This window comes from Schistocerca piceifrons, chromosome 4 (genome assembly GCF_021461385.2).
Source record: "Schistocerca piceifrons isolate TAMUIC-IGC-003096 chromosome 4, iqSchPice1.1, whole genome shotgun sequence".
NCBI lineage: Eukaryota > Metazoa > Arthropoda > Insecta > Orthoptera > Acrididae > Schistocerca > Schistocerca piceifrons.
The window spans coordinates 795,372,214-795,395,077 of record NC_060141.1 but is presented as its reverse complement, the minus strand read 5'-3'; the positions used below and the strand labels follow the sequence as shown (position 1 = coordinate 795,395,077).

The following is a 22,864-nucleotide window of genomic DNA, read 5'->3' as shown; positions in this document are numbered from 1 at the left end:
TGGAGCAGAGATGTTTCAGACAAGTTGACAAGAGCCTGTACTGAGATTAGACTCCAGACATCATATAGCAGACATATAACCAGCAGGTAACGCCTCAGGTAACAACAATGTAAGAAAGTGAAACTTCCTGGCAGATTAAAACTGTGTGCCGGACCGAGACTCGAACTCAGGACCTTTGCCCTTCGCGGGCAAGTGCTCTACCAACTGAGCTGCCCAAGCACAACTCACGCCCTGTCCTCACAGCTTTACTTCCGCCAGTACCTCGTCTCTTACTTTCCAAACTTTACAGAAGCTCTCCTGCAAACCTTGCAGAACTAGCAGCTCTGGAAGAAAGGATATTGCGGAGATATGGTTTAGCCACAGCCTGTGGGATGTTTCCAGAATGAGATTTTCACTCTGCAGCGGAGTGTGCGCTGATATGAAACTTCCTGGCAGATTAAAACTGTGTGCCGGACCAAGACTTGAACTCGGGACCTTTGCCTTTTGCGGGCAAGTGCTCTACCAACTGAGCTACCCAAGCACGACTTACGCCCCGTCCTCACAGCTTTACTTCCACCAGTACCTCGTCTCCTACTTTCAGCACACTGTAAGGTAACACTGCATAGCAGAAGCTGGCTGAAACTAAATAGAAAACTAGCCGGCCGAAGTGGCCGTGCGGTTAAAGGCGCTGCAGTCTGGAACCGCAAGACCGCTACGGTCGCAGGTTCGAATCCTGCCTCGGGCATGGATGTTTGTGATGTCCTTAGGTTAGTTAGGTTTAACTAGTTCTAAGTTCTAGGGGACTAATGACCTCAGCAGTTGAGTCCCATAGTGCTCAGAGCCATTTTAAATAGAAAACTTATCACTTTCTTAAACATTAAAATTGAGAGGACAATACTAAAAATAGTATTCAGAACAGGAAATGGACGGGACCATACATGACTTGTGCCTTGTTATTGTAGCTGGAGTATTTTCTCCTTAACAAAAGGTTAGTTATCATTAAATAAGTTACAATTTTATGTTACAAGGATTCATTTGTAACTAGCAGAGTAAAGAGTTATCTCAACATCTTTCCTTTAAGTTAGGGACTCTGTAGTATTACAGGCTGTTTAGACAAACTACATTTCCCACTTCCTATTTATGACAAGGAAAGATGATTGTGACAAACTAGTAAAGTAATATTAGGTAGGGAATAAGTCACGAAACACATATTGTGTGTAGTCATTGTGTTTCATGTTTGTGCAGAGTTAACAGAGAGGTGTGCGGTTCAAGTAATTGGCAAGGTGTGATGGGGAGTAAACATCTTCACCTGCTGTGGGTGATGCCTTTTATGTTTTGACGTCGCGCCTTGGCAGTGTCTTGGCTGTTAAGGAGCAGACACCATCTCCAAGAATGTAAACAGCAACAAACGAAGGAAGCTCTAAAATGAAATGTGCCTTACTTACAAACTGCTACTTGTCGAGCAGCCTTCAAGGCAGATGTTATGTTTGAATTGAATTGTATCTGCTCCAAGTTACGAAGTAATTGTGATCTGTACTCCCACTGAAACAAGTACGTGACAGTCAGTGATGTTGATATTGTTTATACTTCCACCAATAACAGCTGCAAAGGAGAAAATGTCAAGTCTTTCCAGGGCCACGCATGGTTCTACAGAGATACTGATTTGCTGGACCTCCTTATAAAGAAGATAATTAACAGTATTTGAGTTACATTAAAGGTAATTTAACATGTTATGTTAAACATAACATCAAATGTCAGTGTTTTGACTCAGCTCCAAACACTTAAGAAGACATTCAAAAACACTTCAAAAGTGTTGAAATTAGGAAAGTCTAGTCAGTTGTGGGTACTCATGTAATATGAGCTATGAATGTGAAAGGATGAGTGATTAAGAGAAGCTGTAACTTCATACTTCAATACTCCTTCAGACCTGAAAAAGAGATAATATGTTCATGCTCGGAGAAGTTAAAATATGTGTAGCACTATTTTATGGTAGCATGTAGGATTGAAGATTTTATAGACATTACCACAGTGTGCTCAAATGATAAGTGGTCTGAAATACCAGCATTGAGACACCAAATGAAAAGAAGTATAGGTGTGAATGTAAATTTGGAGGATCATGGGAATGTAAGTTATAGTGACCAGGAAGAGTCAAAAGGGTAAGGAGCAATATCTTCATTTAAATAAATAAGGAAAGAATTTTGGACGGTTTGCGTGTTGATTAGTGTTTGTGATGCAGTGTACCTGGTATAATGAATTTGTTGGAGAGTAAAGGGTAGGTGGGCCTACTGAAGGGATGGCCTTCAGCTAGGTTTCAGGTAATTCCACAGAAGGAATGACCTCGAACCATATTAGGGAAGGTGGACTCATAAGATGACACTAGCACCATACATTGGAAAGTAAAGAAGCAGTAGCAAGTAATTGTTGTTCCTATTCGCAGACCGTTCTCCAAATTGGTACAATGTAAAGAGACTTACTTGGTTAATGTCAGAGAAGGACAGCAGCATTTACATGCATGCTTGACTTCATAAATGCCTGGGATTCACAGTTATCAATCGAGGATTCAATTTACGGATCAGCATGTAGCTCCTTGGGTCCATAAGAGAGATGCTTAAGCATTTAGTGATTTAGAGTGAAATAGCAGTGGCTGCCTCTGGTGCATAAAATATATACAGTATACAATCAAACAGTGAAAAATCCAGGATGGAATGTAACAATATTATGAAGAGGAAAGTTGCTACTCGCCATATAGTGAAGATGCTGAGTTACAGATAGGCGCAACAAAAAGAGCCTAACTGTGACTCAACATCTCCGCTATATCTCGAGTAGCAACTTTTCTTTTCAGAAAAAAGGATACAATCATAAATATAAGATGACAAGGCAAAAGGAAGCTTGTGAAATATCTCGCACATAAATCCTCTAGTTAGCATGAGACAGAGTAGGATGTATGTATGATCTAAACTGAAGTGAAAATAATCCATGTATTGGAGTAAGTTAAGGTAACGGGAATAGGTTTTGTGAGAGATTACAACACTTCTAGTGAAACTGTACCGGTGACTGGCAAAACCAACAGAAGACATAAAGTTGTAGGTATGTTAAGAGTGTAAATACTTAAAAGAAAGATAGTCTGTTGGCATGGAGAAGTATTATGCTTTTAAACAGAGATAAAGTAGAAAATAATTTTAGGATATAATGGTTGAAGTGGAGAGCGGGGCTCTCATCGATTCGTGAAAGGAAAGTTCATTTATGTTGAAATATTTACAGTCACAATATTATGAAAAGGAAATCTGCCACTCACCATATAGCGGAGATGCTGAGTCGCAGATAGGCACAACAAAAAGAATGTCACAAATAAAGCTTTATAGACCCCCCCCCACCCCTCCCCCCCCCCACACACACACACGTAACTCACACACACTACTGCAATCTCAGGCAACTGAAACCATACTGCGAGCAGCAGCACCAGTGCATGGTGGGAGTGGCAACTGGGTGGGGCTAAGGAGGAGGCTGGGTTGGAGAGGGGGAGGGATAATATGGTAGGGATTCCAAACCAGCAACCTCCTTCCTTGTTGCCGTGACCAACTGTATCCTCACCAACAATTACTTCTCCTTTGAAGGCATTACCTACAAACAAATCCGGTCTATAGCTCTGGGCGCCTGCATGGCACTATCCTATGCCAAACTATTCATGAGCCATCTAGAGGAACCCTTCCTAAAAACCCAGAATCCTAAACCCCTCACCTGGTTCAGATTCATTGACATCTTTGTGACCTCAAAGACATCAGTACCTCAATCTATATCAAACATGCTAACCACCAGCAATACCTCCACTTTGACAGCTGCCACATTTTCCATACCAAGAAGTCCCTTCCTTACGGCCTAGCCAACCATGGTCGTCGCATCTGTAGTGAGGAGTGGTCCCTCTTGAAATATACCAAGGGTTTCATTTGAAGCCTTTACAGACTGTAGTTATCCTGCCAGCCTTGTACAAAAACAAATCTCCCATGCCTTATCTTTCCAGTCTCTCACCACCTCCCAAAGTCCCACTGTCCAGCCACAGAGGAGCATTCCCTTTGTAACTCAGTACCAACCAGGACTGGAGCAACTGAATTACGAGGGCAGTTCAATAAGTAATTCAACACATTTTTTTCTGAAACAGGGGTTGTTTTATTCAGAATTGAAATACACCAGGTTATTCCCCAATCTTTTAGCTACACAACTCTATTTTTCAACGTAATCTCCATTCAATGCTGTCGATGTCGGAGCCAACGTCGTACTGCATCAATAACTTCTTCATCATCCGCGTAGTGCCTCCCACGGATTGCGTCCTTCATTGGGCCAAACATATGGAAATCCGACGGTGCGAGATCGGGGCTGTAGGGTGCATGAGGAAGAACAGTCCACTGAAGTTTTGTTAGCTCCTCTCGGGTGCGAAGACTTGTGTGAGGTCTTGCGTTGTCATGAAGAAGGAGAAGTTCGTTCAGATTTTTGTGCCTACGAACACGCTGAAGTCGTTTCTTCAATTTCTGAAGAGTAGCACAATACACTTCAGAGTTGATCGTTTGACCATGGGGAAGGACATCGAACAGAATAACCCCTTCAGCGTCCCAGAAGACTGTAACCATGACTTTACCGGCTGAGGGTATGGCTTTAAACTTTTTCTTGGTAGGGGAGTGGGTGTGGCGCCACTCCATTGATTGCCGTTTTGTTTCAGGTTCGAAGTGATGAACCCATGTTTCATCGCCTGTAACAATCTTTGACAAGAAATTGTCACCCTAGCCACATGACGAGCAAGCAATTCCGCACAGATGGTTCTCCTTTGCTCTTTATGGTGTTCAGTTAGACAACGAGGGACCCAGCGGGAACAAACCTTTGAATATCCCAACTGGTGAACAATTGTGACAGCACTACCAACAGAGATGTCAAGTTGAGCACTGAGTTGTTTGATGGTGATCCGTCGATCATCTCGAACGAGTGTGTTCGCATGCTCCGCCATTGCAGGAGATCAGACAGTCTTGCTTGACCTTGCGGCGATGATGACACATGCTTTGCCCAACGACTCACCGTGCTTTTGTCCACTGCCAGATCACCGTAGACATTCTGCAAGCGCCTATGAATATCTGAGATGCCCTGGTTTTCCGCCAAAAGAAACTCGATCACTGCCCGTTGTTTGCAACGCACATCCGTTACAGACGCCATTTTAACAGCTCCGTACAGCGCTGCCACCTGTCGGAAGCCAATGAAACTATACGAGACGAAGCGGGAATGTTTGAAAATATTCCACAAGAAATTTCCGGTTTTTTCAACCAAAATTGGCCGAGAAAAAAAATGTGTTGCATTACTTATTGAACTGCCCTCGTACATTCTCCACCATCGACTACCTATTGTTGTGCCCTGAAATGCCACTAACATCACGTACCTCATCAAAGACAGGGCTGCCTGTGAAACCGCTCATGTGTTCTACAAGCTGAGCTGCAACCACTGTGCTGCATTCTATGTAGGCATACAAACAACAAGCTGTCTGTCCACGTGAATGGCCACAAACAAACTGTGGCCAGAAAACAAGTGGACCACCCAAACATGACATCCTTCATTTCAGTGACTGCTTCACAGCCTGTGCCACATGAATCCTTCTCACAAACACCAGCTTTTCTGAATTGTGCAGGTGAGAACTTTCCCTGCAAAACATCCTACATTCCTGTAACTCTCCTGGTCTCAACCTTCGTTAGTTGCTGTCTTCATCCATCCTCAGCCCCTTTCCTGTTCCCATTCCAGCACTACATAGCCACTATTCCGCCGTCACACTGTCTTTTTACATCTCTCCGTTTCCGCTACCCCCCCCCCCACCCTCCCTGCCGCCCTGCCCACGCGCGCGCGCGCGCGCGCGCCCACACACACACACACACACACACACACACACACACACACACACACACACACAAAATCTCCCCTGCCCTGTGTCTAACCTGCAGCACTCCACTGTCTACCATCCCTGCCATCCCTACCCTCTCCCCTCCCCCCACCCCACCCCACCTCCCCTTACCCCCATCGCCACTCCCATCATGCACTGGTGCTGCTGATCACAGTGTGGTTTCAGTTGCCTGTGACTGCAGCTGTGTGTGTGAGTTTGTGTGTGTGTGTGTGTGTGTGTGTGTGTGTGTGTGTTTGTGTGTGGTCTATTATTGATGAAGGCCTTACTGCCCAAAACCTTTATTTGTGACTGTCGTTTTGTTGTGCCTATCTGTGACTCAACATCTCTGCTATATGGTGAGTGGCTACTTTCCTTTTCATAATATTGTTACAGTCCATCCCGATGGTTTGATGGTTACAGTCATGTGTGCAGGGAAATGTTAAAGGATATTATGGCTATTGTGAGATATGTGAAACAATGTGATGAAAGACAGTGTACGTGATAAATATAAAAAGGGTGTTCTGTAAACAAGACTGCTATTAATAAAGACAGAAACGAAAGAAAAACTGGGATTCAAAGAGAAGCGCTATAGTGTTCTCTATTTTATTAGTAACATTATAAAAGTTTGAGCAGGTCCAAAGGACTTTAAATGTAAATAATGTTATTAAAATTAGTCGATTAAGATGGTTTATATGTCATCTTTTGTCTCAATGGGGGTGTATGAAGTGTGACGTGACATTTTTATGAAGTAACATGTCCCACTTCCAGGCTTCCACGATGATGATAGATGTTTGTGACATTTAGTAGTAAGTAACTGTTGGGACATCCCACTATGGGAGATATTGTCACAGATGGGAGATCATCTTCAATGCATCACATATACAAGGCAAGATGGTGAGTGAGCATCTCCACCTGCTGTGTGAGGCTGCTTGTTCCGTGGTATCTTGGTTTGAAGGCGTTTAGAAGACAAGGCGAAAAATGAAAAAAAAAGATCATGACTATGACAGACACCATGACAAATGACTTTCAAACTGGCTTGTGTAGAGAATACATGTTGTCTTGATCATGTCCAAACTACATCATTTTGCTCTGTCAACCCACATTTTATACAATATTGTATATTGAGACACAGTATTGTGTTTTGTAAGAGAAAGTGTTGATACAGAAAGTTTAAAGTTCAGCCATTTATACCATTCAAGTAGCTTGGAAGACAATTAGTACCTTCTTTCAGCACCCATCCACATAAAAGGAGACAAAGTCCTGTGAAGACTGCTGCAACATAATTATGTTGAACTGCATAGCATGGACACCTCAGTAAACATAAAAAACAATGGCTGAGAGAAAATTTTTGAAGTAAATATACTGACATTGTACATAGGAGGGTTACAGATCGCACACAAAGTTTAATATTGATGGCATGCCACAAATCATCCGGGGTGCATTTCACGCAGAATATTGAAAGAAGTGCATTACTTGTTCTCAGATGTTGGGTGCAGATGGGAAGCATTTATGATGTGCTTAATGCACTTTTCGACAATCCTCCCTTATGGTGGTCAGACATGGTCAACTGGGACTTTCAGTAAGTCTGGCTTCATGTTGTCATACAGTCCAACATAGGGCCACTATCATATCTGAATGACCCACAAATCTGGATATTGCATGATTTGACCAGCCGGCTAAATGGAGACCCATTATGAGGTCCTTTTCAAACTCTGTCAGGAGCTGATAATGCTGCCTCAGAAGAGTATGTGGCATCTCCATGTCCTTCACTCATCATCTGGGCTATTTATCCTCCTATTAAACCATGTCATGCCTGGTTACAACAGTAAACACGAAAAATGCTAATACAGTCTCATGAACATTCTACCCGTCATAAAGAATTGCAACTGTGTAATCATTTACATACCAACACGTGATGCATGTGTGTGGTTACGTTGACATTTGACCATGTCTTCTGGGTGCTTCATTTTTCTTGTCAAGTGTCGTACATTGCAAAATAGATATTCCCTGACCTTCTTATTCAATTTTCCAACTTACCAATCATTACAATGCTGTAGGATAATAACAGTTCAACTCTCACCATCAGCATCTCCAGGCTGTGATGAGGACTATGTCATGGTGACAGTGGCAGAGCACAGCCACTAGTGATTTGTGGGCACTGTATCACAGAGTGGAAACCAATCCCATGGCCATCCACTGTGATTAAAGTGTAGGTAGGCAACTATTCTAGTAGACAGACACCAGCTTCCACATGTGGGCATGCCTGATGTATGTAATGTTGTACCTGGCCAGTTCAAACAGATAGCAATGTGTTGCTCCACTGGGCAGCACCTAGTTATATGGAAACAAGTAACTTACTGTGTGTCAATGCACACACCAGTGTGTGTGAAGTTGTGGGATCAGAGGATATATGAAAGCATAGTTCACCAGGGCTGTCTAACAGGCCCTTGCACCATAAGGAAACAGTGCATTCCATACTTATGTGCTATTCTGGATGACTCTTTGTAGCCATATACAGTGTACAGAGTAGCCAAGCTAGGCAATAGCCATCAGGAAGATATGGAGTTAATAAAAATACATATTTAACACACAAGAGGTGGTTTATTTAGAGAGGGATATACGAGCCCTACTTCTGTGGTGCCATATTAAAGGCTTCAGTTTCTTGGATGTCTGGATTTAAGAAATGTCCGTTATTGATCGTGGGCATGAACACAGTGAATAAGCAGCCTCTCAAGTCCACTATAGGTAAATGTCATCATTTGATCAGAGGAAGCAGATAGGTGGCCTGTGTACTGTGACATCATCAGTGCTAACACCGTAGCACATGGGCCCCTACTTCACTGCCCTTGCCTGGGCAGAAGAATCAGAAGTTATGGAGACTGTTACAATTTTATTGGTAACAGTTATACATTGTACTACGTGCTTGACTTGAAAACTGCTTCACAGCCTGTGCCATCTGGATTTGTTCCACTAACACCACCTTTTCTGATCTGCTCAGATGGGCACCCTCCACAACATATCCTTTGTTGCCATAAGTTCCTGACCTCAACCTTTGCTAGCCTGTGTCCACCACCTGCTTCTGTCCCCTTCCTCACTCCCACTTCAGTCTCACTCACACCATCTTCCCCCTTCCCCCACCTCCTCCAGGGCACCTGCATAGTCTTTTTCCCTTTTTGTGCTTCTTTCCTTATAACCCTTTCACCTTCTCTACTTCTGTCTGTTCCCCCTTTACCCCCACAGCACAGCCTACTTATGCTGCAATTAGCAGCCCACTGTCCTGACCCCACCATGTCCATGCATTTTCCCATAGGCAGGACTACAGTGTTTACTGTACCCATACCCTGCTATCCCTCCCCCTCCCCCCACCCTAATAATCTTCTGTACCCACCCCTGTTGAGACTGTGGCTCACTGCAGTCACAGCTGGGCTTTAGTGACTCTCTCTCTCTCTCTCTCTCTTTCTCTCTCTGCCACTCAGTCTACCTCTATGTGGTGACCAAAAGTCTGTTTCAATTTTTGTAACTCCATCTTGAATTTTCCATTGTTTGATAATCACCATAAATACAGATGCTGTGGAAGTTCCGAGACAAGATAGGCTGCGAGTTCGTGGAATTTTGCCAGAGGGTTGACTACTGTAGGGTGCCCCTAAATAGGTCACATGTGCACTACACATCAGAAGCTGCTACTCAGGTAGCTGACTGTGTGTGAGGTGCTCACAAGGTTTTTTTTTTACTTTAGGCAACTCTCCATGCAATCCAGATAACAATGGCTGTAGGAAACCCAGAAGTTTCAGTGTAAGATCAAAAGGAATGTCTCCCACAGATGAGTATTAAAATCGTAATTGTGAACTGCCGAAGCATTTGCAACTAAGTGCTAGAGTTTGAAGCCCTCGTAAAAAAGCAGTGAAGCTCACATAATACTAAGTACAGAAAGCTGGTTGAAATGTGAAATTGATACCAGTGAGATTTTTTGGGATAATATAAGTGTATATTGAAAGGATAGGCAAATGCAAAATGGAGGTGGTGTATTTGTTGCAGTGGACAAGAAACCCAAATCCACTGAGAAAGAAATTGAAGCTGCTTATGACATTTCTGGGCAAGACACAGTATCAAGGGTGGGCCTAAAATGATAATTGGATCCTTCTGCCACCCACCATACTCTTCTTCTGATGTGACTTTACAGAAACCCTCAGTTCACTTACACATAGGTTCCCCATTCATATTGTAGTCATTGGTGGAGACTTTAATCACCAACAAATAATTCATAAAATTACAGTTTTGTTAGTGGGGGGCATGATACAATGTCCTGTGAAACCCCAGTGAATGCCTTCTCTGAAAACTATCTAGAACAGATAGTTAGGAAACCCACTCATGATGGAAATATATTGGATCAAATAGCAACAAATAGACCTGACCTCTTTGAGAATGTCCACACCAAAACTGGTATCAGTGATCATGACACAGTTGTGGCAACAGTGATTACCAAAGTACAAAGGACATCTAAAACTAGATATATATATGAGTAATTTTAAACTTTCATCAAAAGGCAGCAGCATGTAGAGGAACTATGGTTCAAGTTTAAAAGAGTAGTTGACCACACTCTGGATGGAAATGTACTCAGTAAAACAGTTCATACTGGGAGGGAACCTCTGTGGTATACAGTCACTGTAAAGAAACTTATAAAGCAACAGAGCTAACTGCATAATAGGTGTAAATCAAAGTGTAGTGCTATAGGTAGAGAGATGCTGAATGAAATGTGTTTGGCTCTCAAGAGAGCAATTCGTGACTACTGTAGCAGGATATTGTCAAATGATATTTCACAAAATCCAAGGAAATTTTGGTCCTATATAAAGGCTGTTACTGGCACCAAAGTTAGTGTCCAATTCCTAGCAAATGAGATAGGAACTGAAATTAAGGGTAGTAAAGCAAAAGCTGATATCCTTAACTTACCATCTTCAAATGTTCCTTTACAAAGGAAAATCCAGGAGAATTGCCCCAATTTAACCTTCATACCACTGAAAAGATGAGTGAAATAAGTGTTAGTGTCAGTGATGTTGAGAAACAGCTGAAATCACTGAAACTGAACAAAGATCCAGGCTCTGATGGAATTCCTGTCAAATTCTGTATTGAATTTTCAGCTGAGTTAGCCCCTCTACTAACTATGATCTGTCATAGATCTCTCAAAGAAAAAACCTTGCCCAGTTCTAGGAAAAAGCCACAAATCATCCTTGTCTATAAGAAGGGTGGTAGAAGTGATCCACAAAACTACTGTCCAATATCCTTGTTACTGATTTGTCATAGAATCGTAGAACAAATTCTGAGTTCAAACATAATGAGGTATCTTCAACAGAATGACCTATTCAATGCCAACCAGCATGGATTTCCGAAACATTGATAATGTGAAACCCAACTTACACTTTTCTCACATGACATAAGGAAAACTTTGGATCAAGCCAAGCAAGGAGATTCAGTGTTTATTGATTTCCAAAAAGCATTTGACTCAGTACCACACCTTTACTGATTGTCAAAAGTGCTATCATATTGGGTATGAAGTGAAATTTGTTACTGGATGGAGGACTCTTTGGTAGGGAGGATACAGCATGTTATCTTGGGGGGGAGAGTCATTGTCAGATGTATAAGTAATTTCAGGTGTGCCCCAGGGAAGTATGTTTGGACCCTTGCTGCTCGTGTTGTATATTAATGACCTTCCACATAATATTAATACACACATCAAAAAAAGTTTTGCATCACCCCAGTTCTCAGAACTCAGAAATCCTGCAGGTAGACATTGACTGTGGGTACTGTATCTCAGACACAGCCACTTTGACTGTTCAGAGATGTCACTAAACCCACCCAAAGATGCAAACAACCTAACATGAGCAGTGCCTATTAGATGGAGGTGGTCCAATAGTCAGTCAGTTCCAGACATTCCAGCAGAAAGGAGGTACATGGCTCGTGTTGTCTGTAGTTCAACCATGCCTAGACAGTCAATACTGCAGTTCGATCGCGTCCGCATTGTAACCTTGTGCCAGGAAGGGCTCTCAACCAGGGAAGTGACCAGGCGTCTCGGAGTGAACCAAAGTGATGTTGTTCGGACATGGAGGAGATACAGTGAGACAGGAACTGTCGATGATATGCCTCGCTCAGGTCGCCTAAGGGCTACTACTGCAGTGGATGACTGCTACCTACTGATTATGGCTCGGAGGAACCCTGACAGAAATGCCATGATGTTGAATAATGCTTTTTGTGCAGCCACAGGTCATTGTGTTATGACTCAAACTGTGCGCAATAGGCTGCTTGATGTGCCGTTTCACTCCCGACGTCCGTGGCGAGGTCCATTTTTGCAACCACGACACCCTGCACCGTGGTACATATGAGCCCAACAAAATGCCGAATGCACTGCTCAGGATTGGCATCACGTTCTCTTCACCGATTAGTGTCTCATATGCTTTCAACCAGACAATTGTTGGGGACGTGTTTGGAGGCAACCCAGTCAGGCTGAACGCCTTAGACACACTGTCCAGTGAGTGCAGCAAGGTGGAGGTTCCCTGCTGTTTTGGGGTGGCATTATGTGGGGCCGACATACACCAGTAGTGGTCAGGCATATCTTGTGAATGACTTCCTTCACGATAACAACATCGCTCGACTAGAGTGGCCAGCATGTTCTCCAGACATGAACCCTATCGACCATGCCTGGGATATATTGAAAAGCGCTGTTTATGAATGATGTGACCCACCAACCACTCTGAGGGATCTATGCCGAATCTTTGTTGAGCAGTGGGACAGTCTGGACCAACAATGCCTTGATGAACTTGTGGATAGTATGCCATGACGAATTCAGTCATGCATCAATTCAAGATGATGATGATGATGATGATGATTGGTTTGTGGGGCACTCAACTGCGCAGTTATCAGTGCACGTACAAATTCCTAATCTTTGCTCAGCCCAATCTCCCCACTTTCACGAATGATGATGAAATGATGAGGACAACACAAACACCCAGTCATCTTGAGGCAGGTGTCAATGCAAGAGGACGTGCTACCAGGTAGTAGAGGTACCGGTACGGACCACCACCTCTGAAGGTCTTGCTGTATGGTGGTACAACATGCAATGTGTGGTTTTCAAGAGCAATAAAAAGGGCGGAAATGATGTTTATGTTGATCTCTGCTCCAATTTTCTGTACAGGTTCTGGAACTCTCGGAACTGAGTTGATGCAAAACTTTTTTTGATGTGGGTAGTATTAGCAGACTTTCTGCAGATGATACAATTACCTGTAATGAAGTACTATCTGAGCACAGCTGCATAAATATTCAGTCAGATCTTGATAAGAAATGTAAATTTTGCACTAAACAAAGCAATGAGTCACCGTTGGAATCAGCCAACTCGTACAAATACCTGGGTGTAACACTTCGTAAGGTTATGAAATGAGATGATCACATAGGTTCAGTTGTGGGTGAAGCAGGTGGTAGTCTTCAGTTAATTGGTAGAATACTGGGGAAGTGCAATCAGTCTGAAAAAGAGATTGCTTACAAATCACTTGTGCAACCAGTTCTAGGAATTGCTGAAGTCTGTGAAGCCGTACCAGATAGGACTAATAGGGGATATTGAACGTATACAGAGAAGGGCATCACGAATGGTTACAGATTTGTTTAATCCATAGGAGAGTGTATCACAGATCCTGAAGCAATGGAACTGGCAAACTGTTGAAGACAGATGTAAACCCTCCAGAGATAGTCTATGGACAAAGTTTCAAGAACCGTATTTAATTGATAACTGTAGGGATATACTACAACCCCTTACATACCACTCATATAGGGATCATGAGGAAAAGATAGAATAATTACTGCATGCACAGAGGCATTCAGACAATCATTCTTTAAAAATAACTTCAGTAAAATGGAAACAACACACACATCTCCAAAAGAAGTAGCCTTTATCATAAAATCCTTAAATTTTAGGTATTCCAATGGGTATGATAACATATCAATGAAATTAATCAAAGAATGCTCATACGAGTTGAGTTCTGTCTTAAGTTATTTGTGTAATCAATCTCTATTCAGCGGAACATTTCCAGACTGGCTTCAATATGCTGAAATTAAGCCTCTTTACAAGAAAGGAGATAAAGAGATACCATAAAACTATCGACCAGTTTCACTTTTGCTGGTTTTCTCAAAAATATTTGAAAATGTTGTGTTCAAGTGTCTCCTTAAGCATCTGACTGCAAATAATACATTGTCCAAGTCATAGTTTGTATTTCTTAAAGGTTCTGATATAGAGAAAGCTATTTACACTTACAGTGAGAATGTACTTAATCCATTACATAATAAATTACAGGCTACTGGCATTTTCTGTGACCTGTCAAAAGCCTTTGACTGTATGAGCCACAGCATTCTGTTAAGTAAAGTAGAATATTTGGTGTCACTGGCAGTGCTGCGAAATGTTACATTGCCAGATGCTGAGTTTGTTTTGTTTGCAGACGATACAAACATTGCAATAAGTAGCCAGTCATGTACAGATTTAGAAATAGCTGTTAATCAAATCTTCACTGACATTAATAAGTGGTTTAAAGCTAATTCACCGTCATTAAACTTTGAGAAGACCCACTATATGCAGTTCAGAACCTGTAAGAGATTTCCTTCCAGCATGTGTGTAACATATGAAGACATGCAGATCGAAGACTTTGACAGTGTTAAATTTCTGGGATTACAACTCAGTAATAAATTCAGTTGGGAAGGGCATACCAGAGAATTGCTTAAGCACCTAAACAAGTCTATATTTGCCGTGAGAACGATGTTAGATGTAGGAGATATAAATATAAAAAACTTGCATTTTTTCTTGCTTTCATTCTATTATGTCATATGGGATCATATTCTGGGGCAACTCATCAAACTGAGCAAAAGTTTTTAGTGTGCAAAAGTGTGTGATAAGAATCATTTGTGGTGTAAATTCTAGAACATCATGTAGAAACCTGTTCATGGAACTTTGTATTCTAACCACTGTTTCTCAGTATTCTTCTTTTCTTCAGCCTTTGTCCCACTGCAACGTGGGGTCGGACTTGTTACTATGGATTTGGCAATGCTAGTATGAGAGGGTGGTCAGATGCTTTTCCATGTTGCCACCCCGTACCCCTGGGACAGGATTAAGTGTGCCCCATCTGTATGCATCTAGTGTAAGCCATGAAAGAGTGCAAACGTTTTAAAATGTCTGTGAGTCTTGTAACTGAGGTGGGACGTAGGGATCAGCCCAGTATTGACCTAGTGGGATGTGGAAAACCGCCTTAAAACCACATCTATGCTGGCCGGCGCACCAGCCCTCATCGTTAATCAGTCAGGCGGATTCGATCCGGGGCCAGCGTGCCTACCTGACTCCAGGAAGCAGCGCATTAGTGCTCTTGGCTAACCTGGCTGGTGCACTACTGCTTCTCAGTATATTTATTCCTCAATTAAATTTGTTGCAAGTAATACATCTCTATTTCCAATCAACAGCTCAATACATACTATCAGTACTAGAAATAAGAACAGTCTACATAAAGATATAAAATGACTTACCTTGGTCCAAAAAGGGGTCCAATATTCAGGAACACACATTTTCAATAAATTGCCAGCAACCATTAAAAACTTGGATTCAGATAAAGCACGGTTTAAACAGAGTTTGAAAGACTTTTTGATAGGCAACTCCTTCTACTCTATAGATGAATGCCTTAACAGAGACTGTTAAGCCAGCTTGAGTAAAACTATCTGTTACATTTCTGTTTTGACAGCACTTGGTCACAACAGTCAAGATTAGATATTTTGTGTATGATAAATTTATTAATAGTGCATAATAATGTTTCATTCTGACAGCTTGTTAATTCTGTAAATATTAGCTGTTCCCGTTTACCGCATTGCATGTAGCTATTTCGACAATCTCCGGACAAATGATCAAGGTAGTAAATGTTATATTCAGATGTTTTATGTTATATTTTCTGATATGTTCCACACCCATGAAAATCATCTCATTTTTTGGGTCTATGGAACGAAGACTGAATCTAATCTCATCTAATCCCACACTCCACATGTGAATGGAACAGGAAGAAACTTTAATATCTGATACAATGGGACTTACTCTGTGCCATGTGCCTCATGGTGGTTTGCAGAGTATAGATGTAGATGTAAATGTAGATGTAGAAGCAGGAATGAAACAGATAAAATATAGAAATAGATCAAATATCGTAAATATTTAAATATTGAGAACAAGTGGTAAACTTGGTACAGAATAACGTCTTGTGTTTTAAAACAGAAAGATTAGGTGTTATGTGAATTTTGCAGTGAGTATAGTTAAAAATATTCATATTTCAGAACTGCCAAGATGTGCTGATGAAATAAATCTCTATTAACTGTCAGTGTTGGTCAAGAGATCATCATCAGTTACAGTAAAATTGGTTTAATTAGCTGGTATGGCATCATTCTTATTGTGGTGCCAAAAGTGAAATAAAAGAAGACTCCTGAGTCACTGAAATTGAAGTAAAGTAGTAAAATACACAAATAAAGTCAACAGTAAAATGTGTTGGTATAATCAAATAGTCTCTTACATATTGATATTCTCAGGTTCTGTCTTTTTCATGGATGACAGGCTGTATACTGATCAGTATGCAGTTTTGTACAGAAACCAGTTGTATACTTGAATCAGATAATCATCACTATACAGATTGTACTGCACCCAGGAAGATTTAGTGGTAACATGAATATGACATTGTGTACAAAAGGTTATTTAACTATACCACTGAATTTTACTGTTGACTATATGCTTGCATTTTTCTATTTATGGCAGTTTCCATGAGGCATGGTGGTCTTTTATTTTTGATGCCACAGTAAGAACATTGTCATGCTTGCTGGCGTAAATAATTTTATGGTACCTGTTGATGATGACTGCTTTATTGAAACTGGTGTTTGATAAAATTTAGTTCATAAGCTGCTACTAGTGGTTCTGAAGTATGACTTTTCTCAAATATTTAAGAGCAATGGGACACAATCTTCTTGAAATATAGAAGATGGTGTTTGTCTCAAAATGTTTATTGTACTACACTAAGGCTGTTTCCTTTTTAGCTGTTACGAGGAATGGAAATGATCAGAGTGCCAGCAGAAATTGGCAGTTAACACCATTTGAGGATATACCATTAAACAGAAGTCTTACTCCTTTAAGTGGTATTACAAGAACGGTGTTAAATGCAAATGCAGAGAGAACACATAGTCATAAAGGTATGTATCATGGACAGTAAGTGAATATTTCTACCTTTGTATCCTGTAAAGCAGTGGTTCCCAACCTGGGTGTAGTTATCCCCTGAGGGCTAAAGTTCAATTTTCTGAGGGTTAAATACGAAAGGATTCATTCGTGTTTCGCACACAAAACTAAATTATTATTAGCAGATGATTGCTGTTATCACTATTTTCTGAGACTATAATACTGGTTACCTAAGTTACCAATAATTACTTTTTTCTCCAAATACTAGCATTAACATGTGTAACAGTGTGGTGGTGCTTACAGCATGTGTAACAAATGAATAAACATCATTTTCGTAATGTAGTTCACCAACTACACACATCCTTTCTACCGTGCATCTTTGACAGTAAAACTGACATATGTACATCAGATATGCTTAAATATCTTGTGAAAATGCCTTCTCCAAGGTTTAAATAGTGTCTGCTGTAGGTCAGACATTGCTTCATTATTCACTTCACAATAACAAATGAACTAATTGACAGCACAACACAACAGTAAGTATTTAACAGCTACTACTCTGCTGTAGAGCCAACACAGTATTATTATTATTATCATCATCATTAATGGAAGTGTTCGTAAACAAGGTATTGGCAGCCTAAAGTTTTCCAGTTTCCGCCACTCAAAAGTAGGGCATTAAGCAGTCAAGTGAAACAGTGGCCTATGTACTGTGAATGCACTTCAACTTGGTATACGGGGTGTCCTGTTTATCTTGACCACCCTAAATAACTGTTTGTCCAGATGCAAATTACAAAATGTTTCAAGCAAATGTTCTTTAGCCATCAGGGGGACAGCAATCAGATGATTACCTTCGTTGTAGCTTTATTTTTTTTACAAAGATATGAACAGCTGTATGACTCTTTTAAATGGCACCCTGTATTTTTTTCCCCCTCTCCTAAAGACCTACTCCAAAATGTATCACAGTGTACCATTCACTGAAGCACTTATTAATTACATAACACAATACTGATGTTGACGCTCCAGCGCTTAGTGCAAGTCCTCAGGGTAATGGAACATGTCCACGCACTGACGTTGACAGAAGACAAATGTAAACATAAGTAGAAGTCACACCCGTCATTCCGTCAACCATCATCAGTTGAAGAGTTATGTAGTTATGTGAGTAGAATGTACACCAATGAAATGAAGGTAGAAATGCTACTCATCTAGCTGGGAATGTAAGTTAACAGAACAGTAATTACAATACTGTTTTCTTATGTACGGGTACATTTAGTACAACAGTTTACTCCTTTGAAATACTGTTGTGTAGAGTAGGCCTACAGTAAAGGCTGTCCTTCCTACAAACTGCATCAACATAATGTTTCTTTCACTGTTGTTGTTGAAGGTAGGCGAAATGCTAAGCAGGCAGCGGAACTGTACAGAGAGCAATATCCTGATAAGAACCCACCTTTCCGAGGGACGTTTTCTCATGTTGTTACGACACTTCAGGAAGCGGGAAGTTTCAACACATGACAATGCAATTGTAGTAGCACTCGCACTGATGAAGCTACCGAAGTTACTGTTCTCGCTTCCATTGCTATGAATCCATCCACATGTGAGCACACAACAGCTTGGACATGAGATTGGCATTCCTAAAACCAGTGTACATGGAATTCTTACATGTCACTGGTTCCATCCTTACCATGTCCACCTACACCAAGACTTGCATGGGAATGATTTCCAGAATTGTGTACAGTTCTATCAGTGGGCACAGCAGCAAATCCTCGCCAACCCAAACTACTTCTCCAATGTTCTGTTAACTGATGAATGTTCCTTCTCAAACAAAGGTCAGGTAAATACAAGTAACATGCATTATTGGTCCAGTGACAACCAACAATGGCTTAGACAGGTGGAATATCAGTGTCAGTGGAAAGTTAACATCTGGTGTGGGATGCTTGGTACTACAATTATTGGCCTTCCAGATGGATTGGTCGAGGAGGAACAGTTACGTGGCCTGCTACGTCTCCTGATTTAAATCCTTCAGACTTTTTCTTTGGGGATGCATTGAAGACATTGTCTAGCACGATATTCCAACAACTCGAGAGGACATACAGGAACGTATCGTGCTTGCTTGTAATTTTCTTCAGCAGGCAACACAGGAAGCGGTACATAATTCATCCATTCAACGAGTGCACCAGTGTATCGGTGTCCAGGGTCACCACTTTGAGCATCTTTGAATGTTCTACTCCTGGGCAATGGTACAGGGGAGTCAAAGTCAATTTTGTGTTATGTTTTTACTTGGTTTTCATTTGTTATCTACATCTACATCCATACTCCACAAGCTACCTGACGGTGTGTGGCGGAGGGTACCTGGAGTACCTCTATCAGTTCTCCCTTCTATTCCAGTCTCATATTGTTCGTGGAAAGAAAGATTGTCGGTATGCCTCTGTGTGGGCTCTAATCTCTCTGATTTTATCCTCATGGTCTCTTCACGAGATATATATACTGCTTGACTCTTCGGTGAAGGTATGTTCTCGAAACTTTGACAAAAGCCCGTACTGAGCTACTGAGTGTCTCTCTTGCAGTCTTCCCCTGGAGTTTATCTATCATCTCCGTAATGGTTTCGCGATTACTAAATGATCCTGTAATGAAGCACGCTGCTCTCCGTTGGATCTTCTCTCTCTCTTCTATCAACCCTATCTGGTACGGATCCCACACTGCTGAGCAGTATTCAAGCAGTGGGTGAACAAGTGTACTGTAACCTACTTCCTTTGTTTTTAGACTGCATTTCCTTAGGATTCTTCCAATGAATCTTAGTCTGACATCTGCTTTACCGACGATTAATTTTATATGGTCATTCCATTTTAAATCACTCCTAATGCCTACTCCGAGATAATTTATGGAATTAACTGCTTCCAGTTGCTGACCTGCTATATTGTAGCTAAATGATAAAGGATCTTTCTTTCTATGTATATGCAGCACATTACAATTGTCTACATTGAGATTCAATTGCCATTCCTGCACCATGCGTCAATTCGTTGCAGATCCTCCTGCATTTCAGTACAATTTTCCATTGTTACAACCTCTCAATATACTACAGCATCATCCGCAAAAAACCTCAGTGAACTTCAGATGTTATCCACAAGGTCATTTATATATATTGTGGATAGCATCGGTCCTATGACACTCCCCTCCGGCACACCTGAAATCACTCTTACTTCGGAAGACTTCTCTCCACTGAGAATGACATGCTGCGTTCTGTTATCTAGGAACTCTTCAAACCCAATCGCACAATAGGTCTGATAATCCATATGCTCTTACTTTGTTCACTAAACAACTGTGGGGAACTGTATCAAACGCCTTGCAGAAGTCAATAAGCATGGCATCTACCTGGGAACCCGTGTCTATGGTCCTGTGAGTCTCTTGGACAAATAGCGCGAGCTGGGTTTCACAAAATTGTCTTTTTCAAAACCCTTGCTGATTCCTACAGAGTAGATTTCTAGTCTCCAGAAAAGTTTTTATACTTGAACATAATACGTGTTCCAAAATTCTACAACTGATCGACGTTAGAGATATAGGTCTATAGTTCAGCACATCTATTCGATGTCCCTTCTTAATAACGAGGATGTGCTGTGCCCTTTTCCAATCTTTTGGAACACTACGCTCTTCTAGAGACCTACGGTACACCGCTGCGAGAAGGGGGGCAAGTTCCTCACGTACCCTGTGTAAAATCAAACTGGTATCCCATCAGTTCCAGTGGCCTTTCATCTTTTGAGCAATTTTAATTGTTTTTCTATCCTTCTATCATCAATTTCGATATATACCATTTTGTCATCTGTGCGACAATCTAGAGAAGGAACTACAGTAAGTGGAGGAGTTTATGACCATGGGCTCAAAGTCACTGTTGTGTTATGTAATTAATAAGTGCTTCAGTGAATGGTACACTGTGATACATTTTTGAAGAGGTCTTTAGGAGAGGAAATTAATTACCAAATAAAAAATACAGGCTGTCATTTAAAAAAGTCATACCGCTGTATGTATCTTTGTAAAAAACAAAGCTACAATGAAGGCAATCATGCTGATTGATGTCCCCCTGATGGCTAAAGAACGTTTGCTTGAAACATTTTGTAATTTGCATCTGGACAAACAATTATTTAGGGTGGTAAAGATAAATGGGACACCATGTATTTTAAATGGGGGTGCAGGGCAGGATGAAGCTAGTGTCACCAGGGAAGGGCATGATGCAGAATTATGTTTTGTAACATATGTCCATGCTCAGAGTGGATAGTTAGCTTTCTTTTATGAGACATAGTTGTAGGTAGCACTAACAATGCACTGAGAATTGCTTCATCATTCTGTAAAAAATAATTTTAAAAGTAAGCAGCACCAATTCTACATGTGCGTCAACATCTGTACTCTACAAGTGATCTTGCCATGTGTTATGGCTTGTACTTGGTGTACCAGTGTCACTTCCCCCTTTTCTCATTCCAGTCACAAATGGTTCATGGGAAGAATGATTGCTGGTGAGCCTCCACGTTGGCTGAAGTCTCTCTGATTTTATTTTGATGCTGTTTTTGTGAGATGTACGTAGGAGGAAGCAGTATATTGGTTGACTCTTCCATAAATGTACACCCATGGAACTTTTAACAGTAAACCACACAGTAATGCAGAATGCCTCTCTTGCAGCATTTACCACTGGAGTTGGCTGAGTATCTCTGTGACAGTTTCACACTTATGAAATGAACTTGTAACTGAAACTGCTGTTCTTCCTTGTATGTTTTCTATTTCCTCTTTCCATACTGTCTGGCATGTATTCCATACTGATGAGTATTATTCAAATATTGGTCAAATGAGTGTCTTGTAAACAAACCTCTTTATTGATGGAATATATATATATATATATCCTGAGGATTGTTGCAATGAACCTCAGTCTTGCATCTGCCTTTCCTGTGATTAGGTTTATGTTGTTGTACCACTTAAAAATCACTCCGTGCGCACATTCCTAGATATTCTATGGAAGTAACTGCTTCCAGAAATTTTTCTGCAATCACATTATTGTACAATAATGAGTCTTTCTGTCTGTTTATATGCAATTTTTTAAAACTTTTGTGTTGTGGGTCAGTTACCACTTCCTGTGCCAAGTCAGAAACCATAAACAGACGCTAATAAGCAATTGGATAAAGACAAACAAGATGGGAAATAAAAAGAGTAATAGTGGCCATACTGTGCAAACTACAGTAGACAAATAGGTCACGAAGTCACAGAGACAAAACACAAACCCCCTGACCCCACAAAAAGGTCAAGAACCTGAAAGGATCGATAATGTGATGGTGAATATTATCGAGATATCCCTCCAAAACGTCAATGTGATGCCTCAACAGTGTGAAGTGCATGTGGATACTTTTCAGGCCCACCTGGAAGATGAGTCGGCTGCCAAGGACGAACAACAAAACCAGCGCAACTGCTCAGAAGTCAACATACCTGGAATACAACACAATTTAAACTAAAGGTCAGTGACACAGTAAATATGACTTCGAGGCCCCTGAGTAAACCCCACTCAGACCTGAAAATCTATTATCACAATGTCCAATCCTTGAGGGACAAAACTGATGACTTAAGCATTTTGCTGACCAGTGAACTCAGTGATATCTCAGTAGTATGCCTAGCAGAGCACTGGCTCTGCACTGATGTGGTTAAGTTAATCTCACTATCAAACTTCAAATTGTGCTAACACTTCTGCAGATCAAATGATGGACATGGTGAGGTTGCCATCTTCATCAAACAAC

At 41.2% G+C, this 22,864-nt stretch overlaps 1 protein-coding gene across 2 annotated transcripts in view; it reads left to right on the top strand.

The window, feature by feature from the left end:
- LOC124796297 overlaps positions 1–22,587 on the top strand; it is a 182,803-nt gene extending 160,216 nt beyond the window's left edge. For both annotated transcript variants that reach the window (XM_047260417.1, XM_047260418.1), the window contains exons 7-8: positions 16,970–17,122; positions 22,487–22,587. In XM_047260417.1, coding sequence (XP_047116373.1) covers positions 16,970–17,122; positions 22,487–22,503 — 170 coding nt within the window. In that variant the 3' untranslated portion in view covers positions 22,504–22,587. The remainder of the gene's footprint in view (positions 1–16,969; positions 17,123–22,486) is intronic.
- The last annotated feature ends 277 nt before the right edge of the window (positions 22,588–22,864 follow it).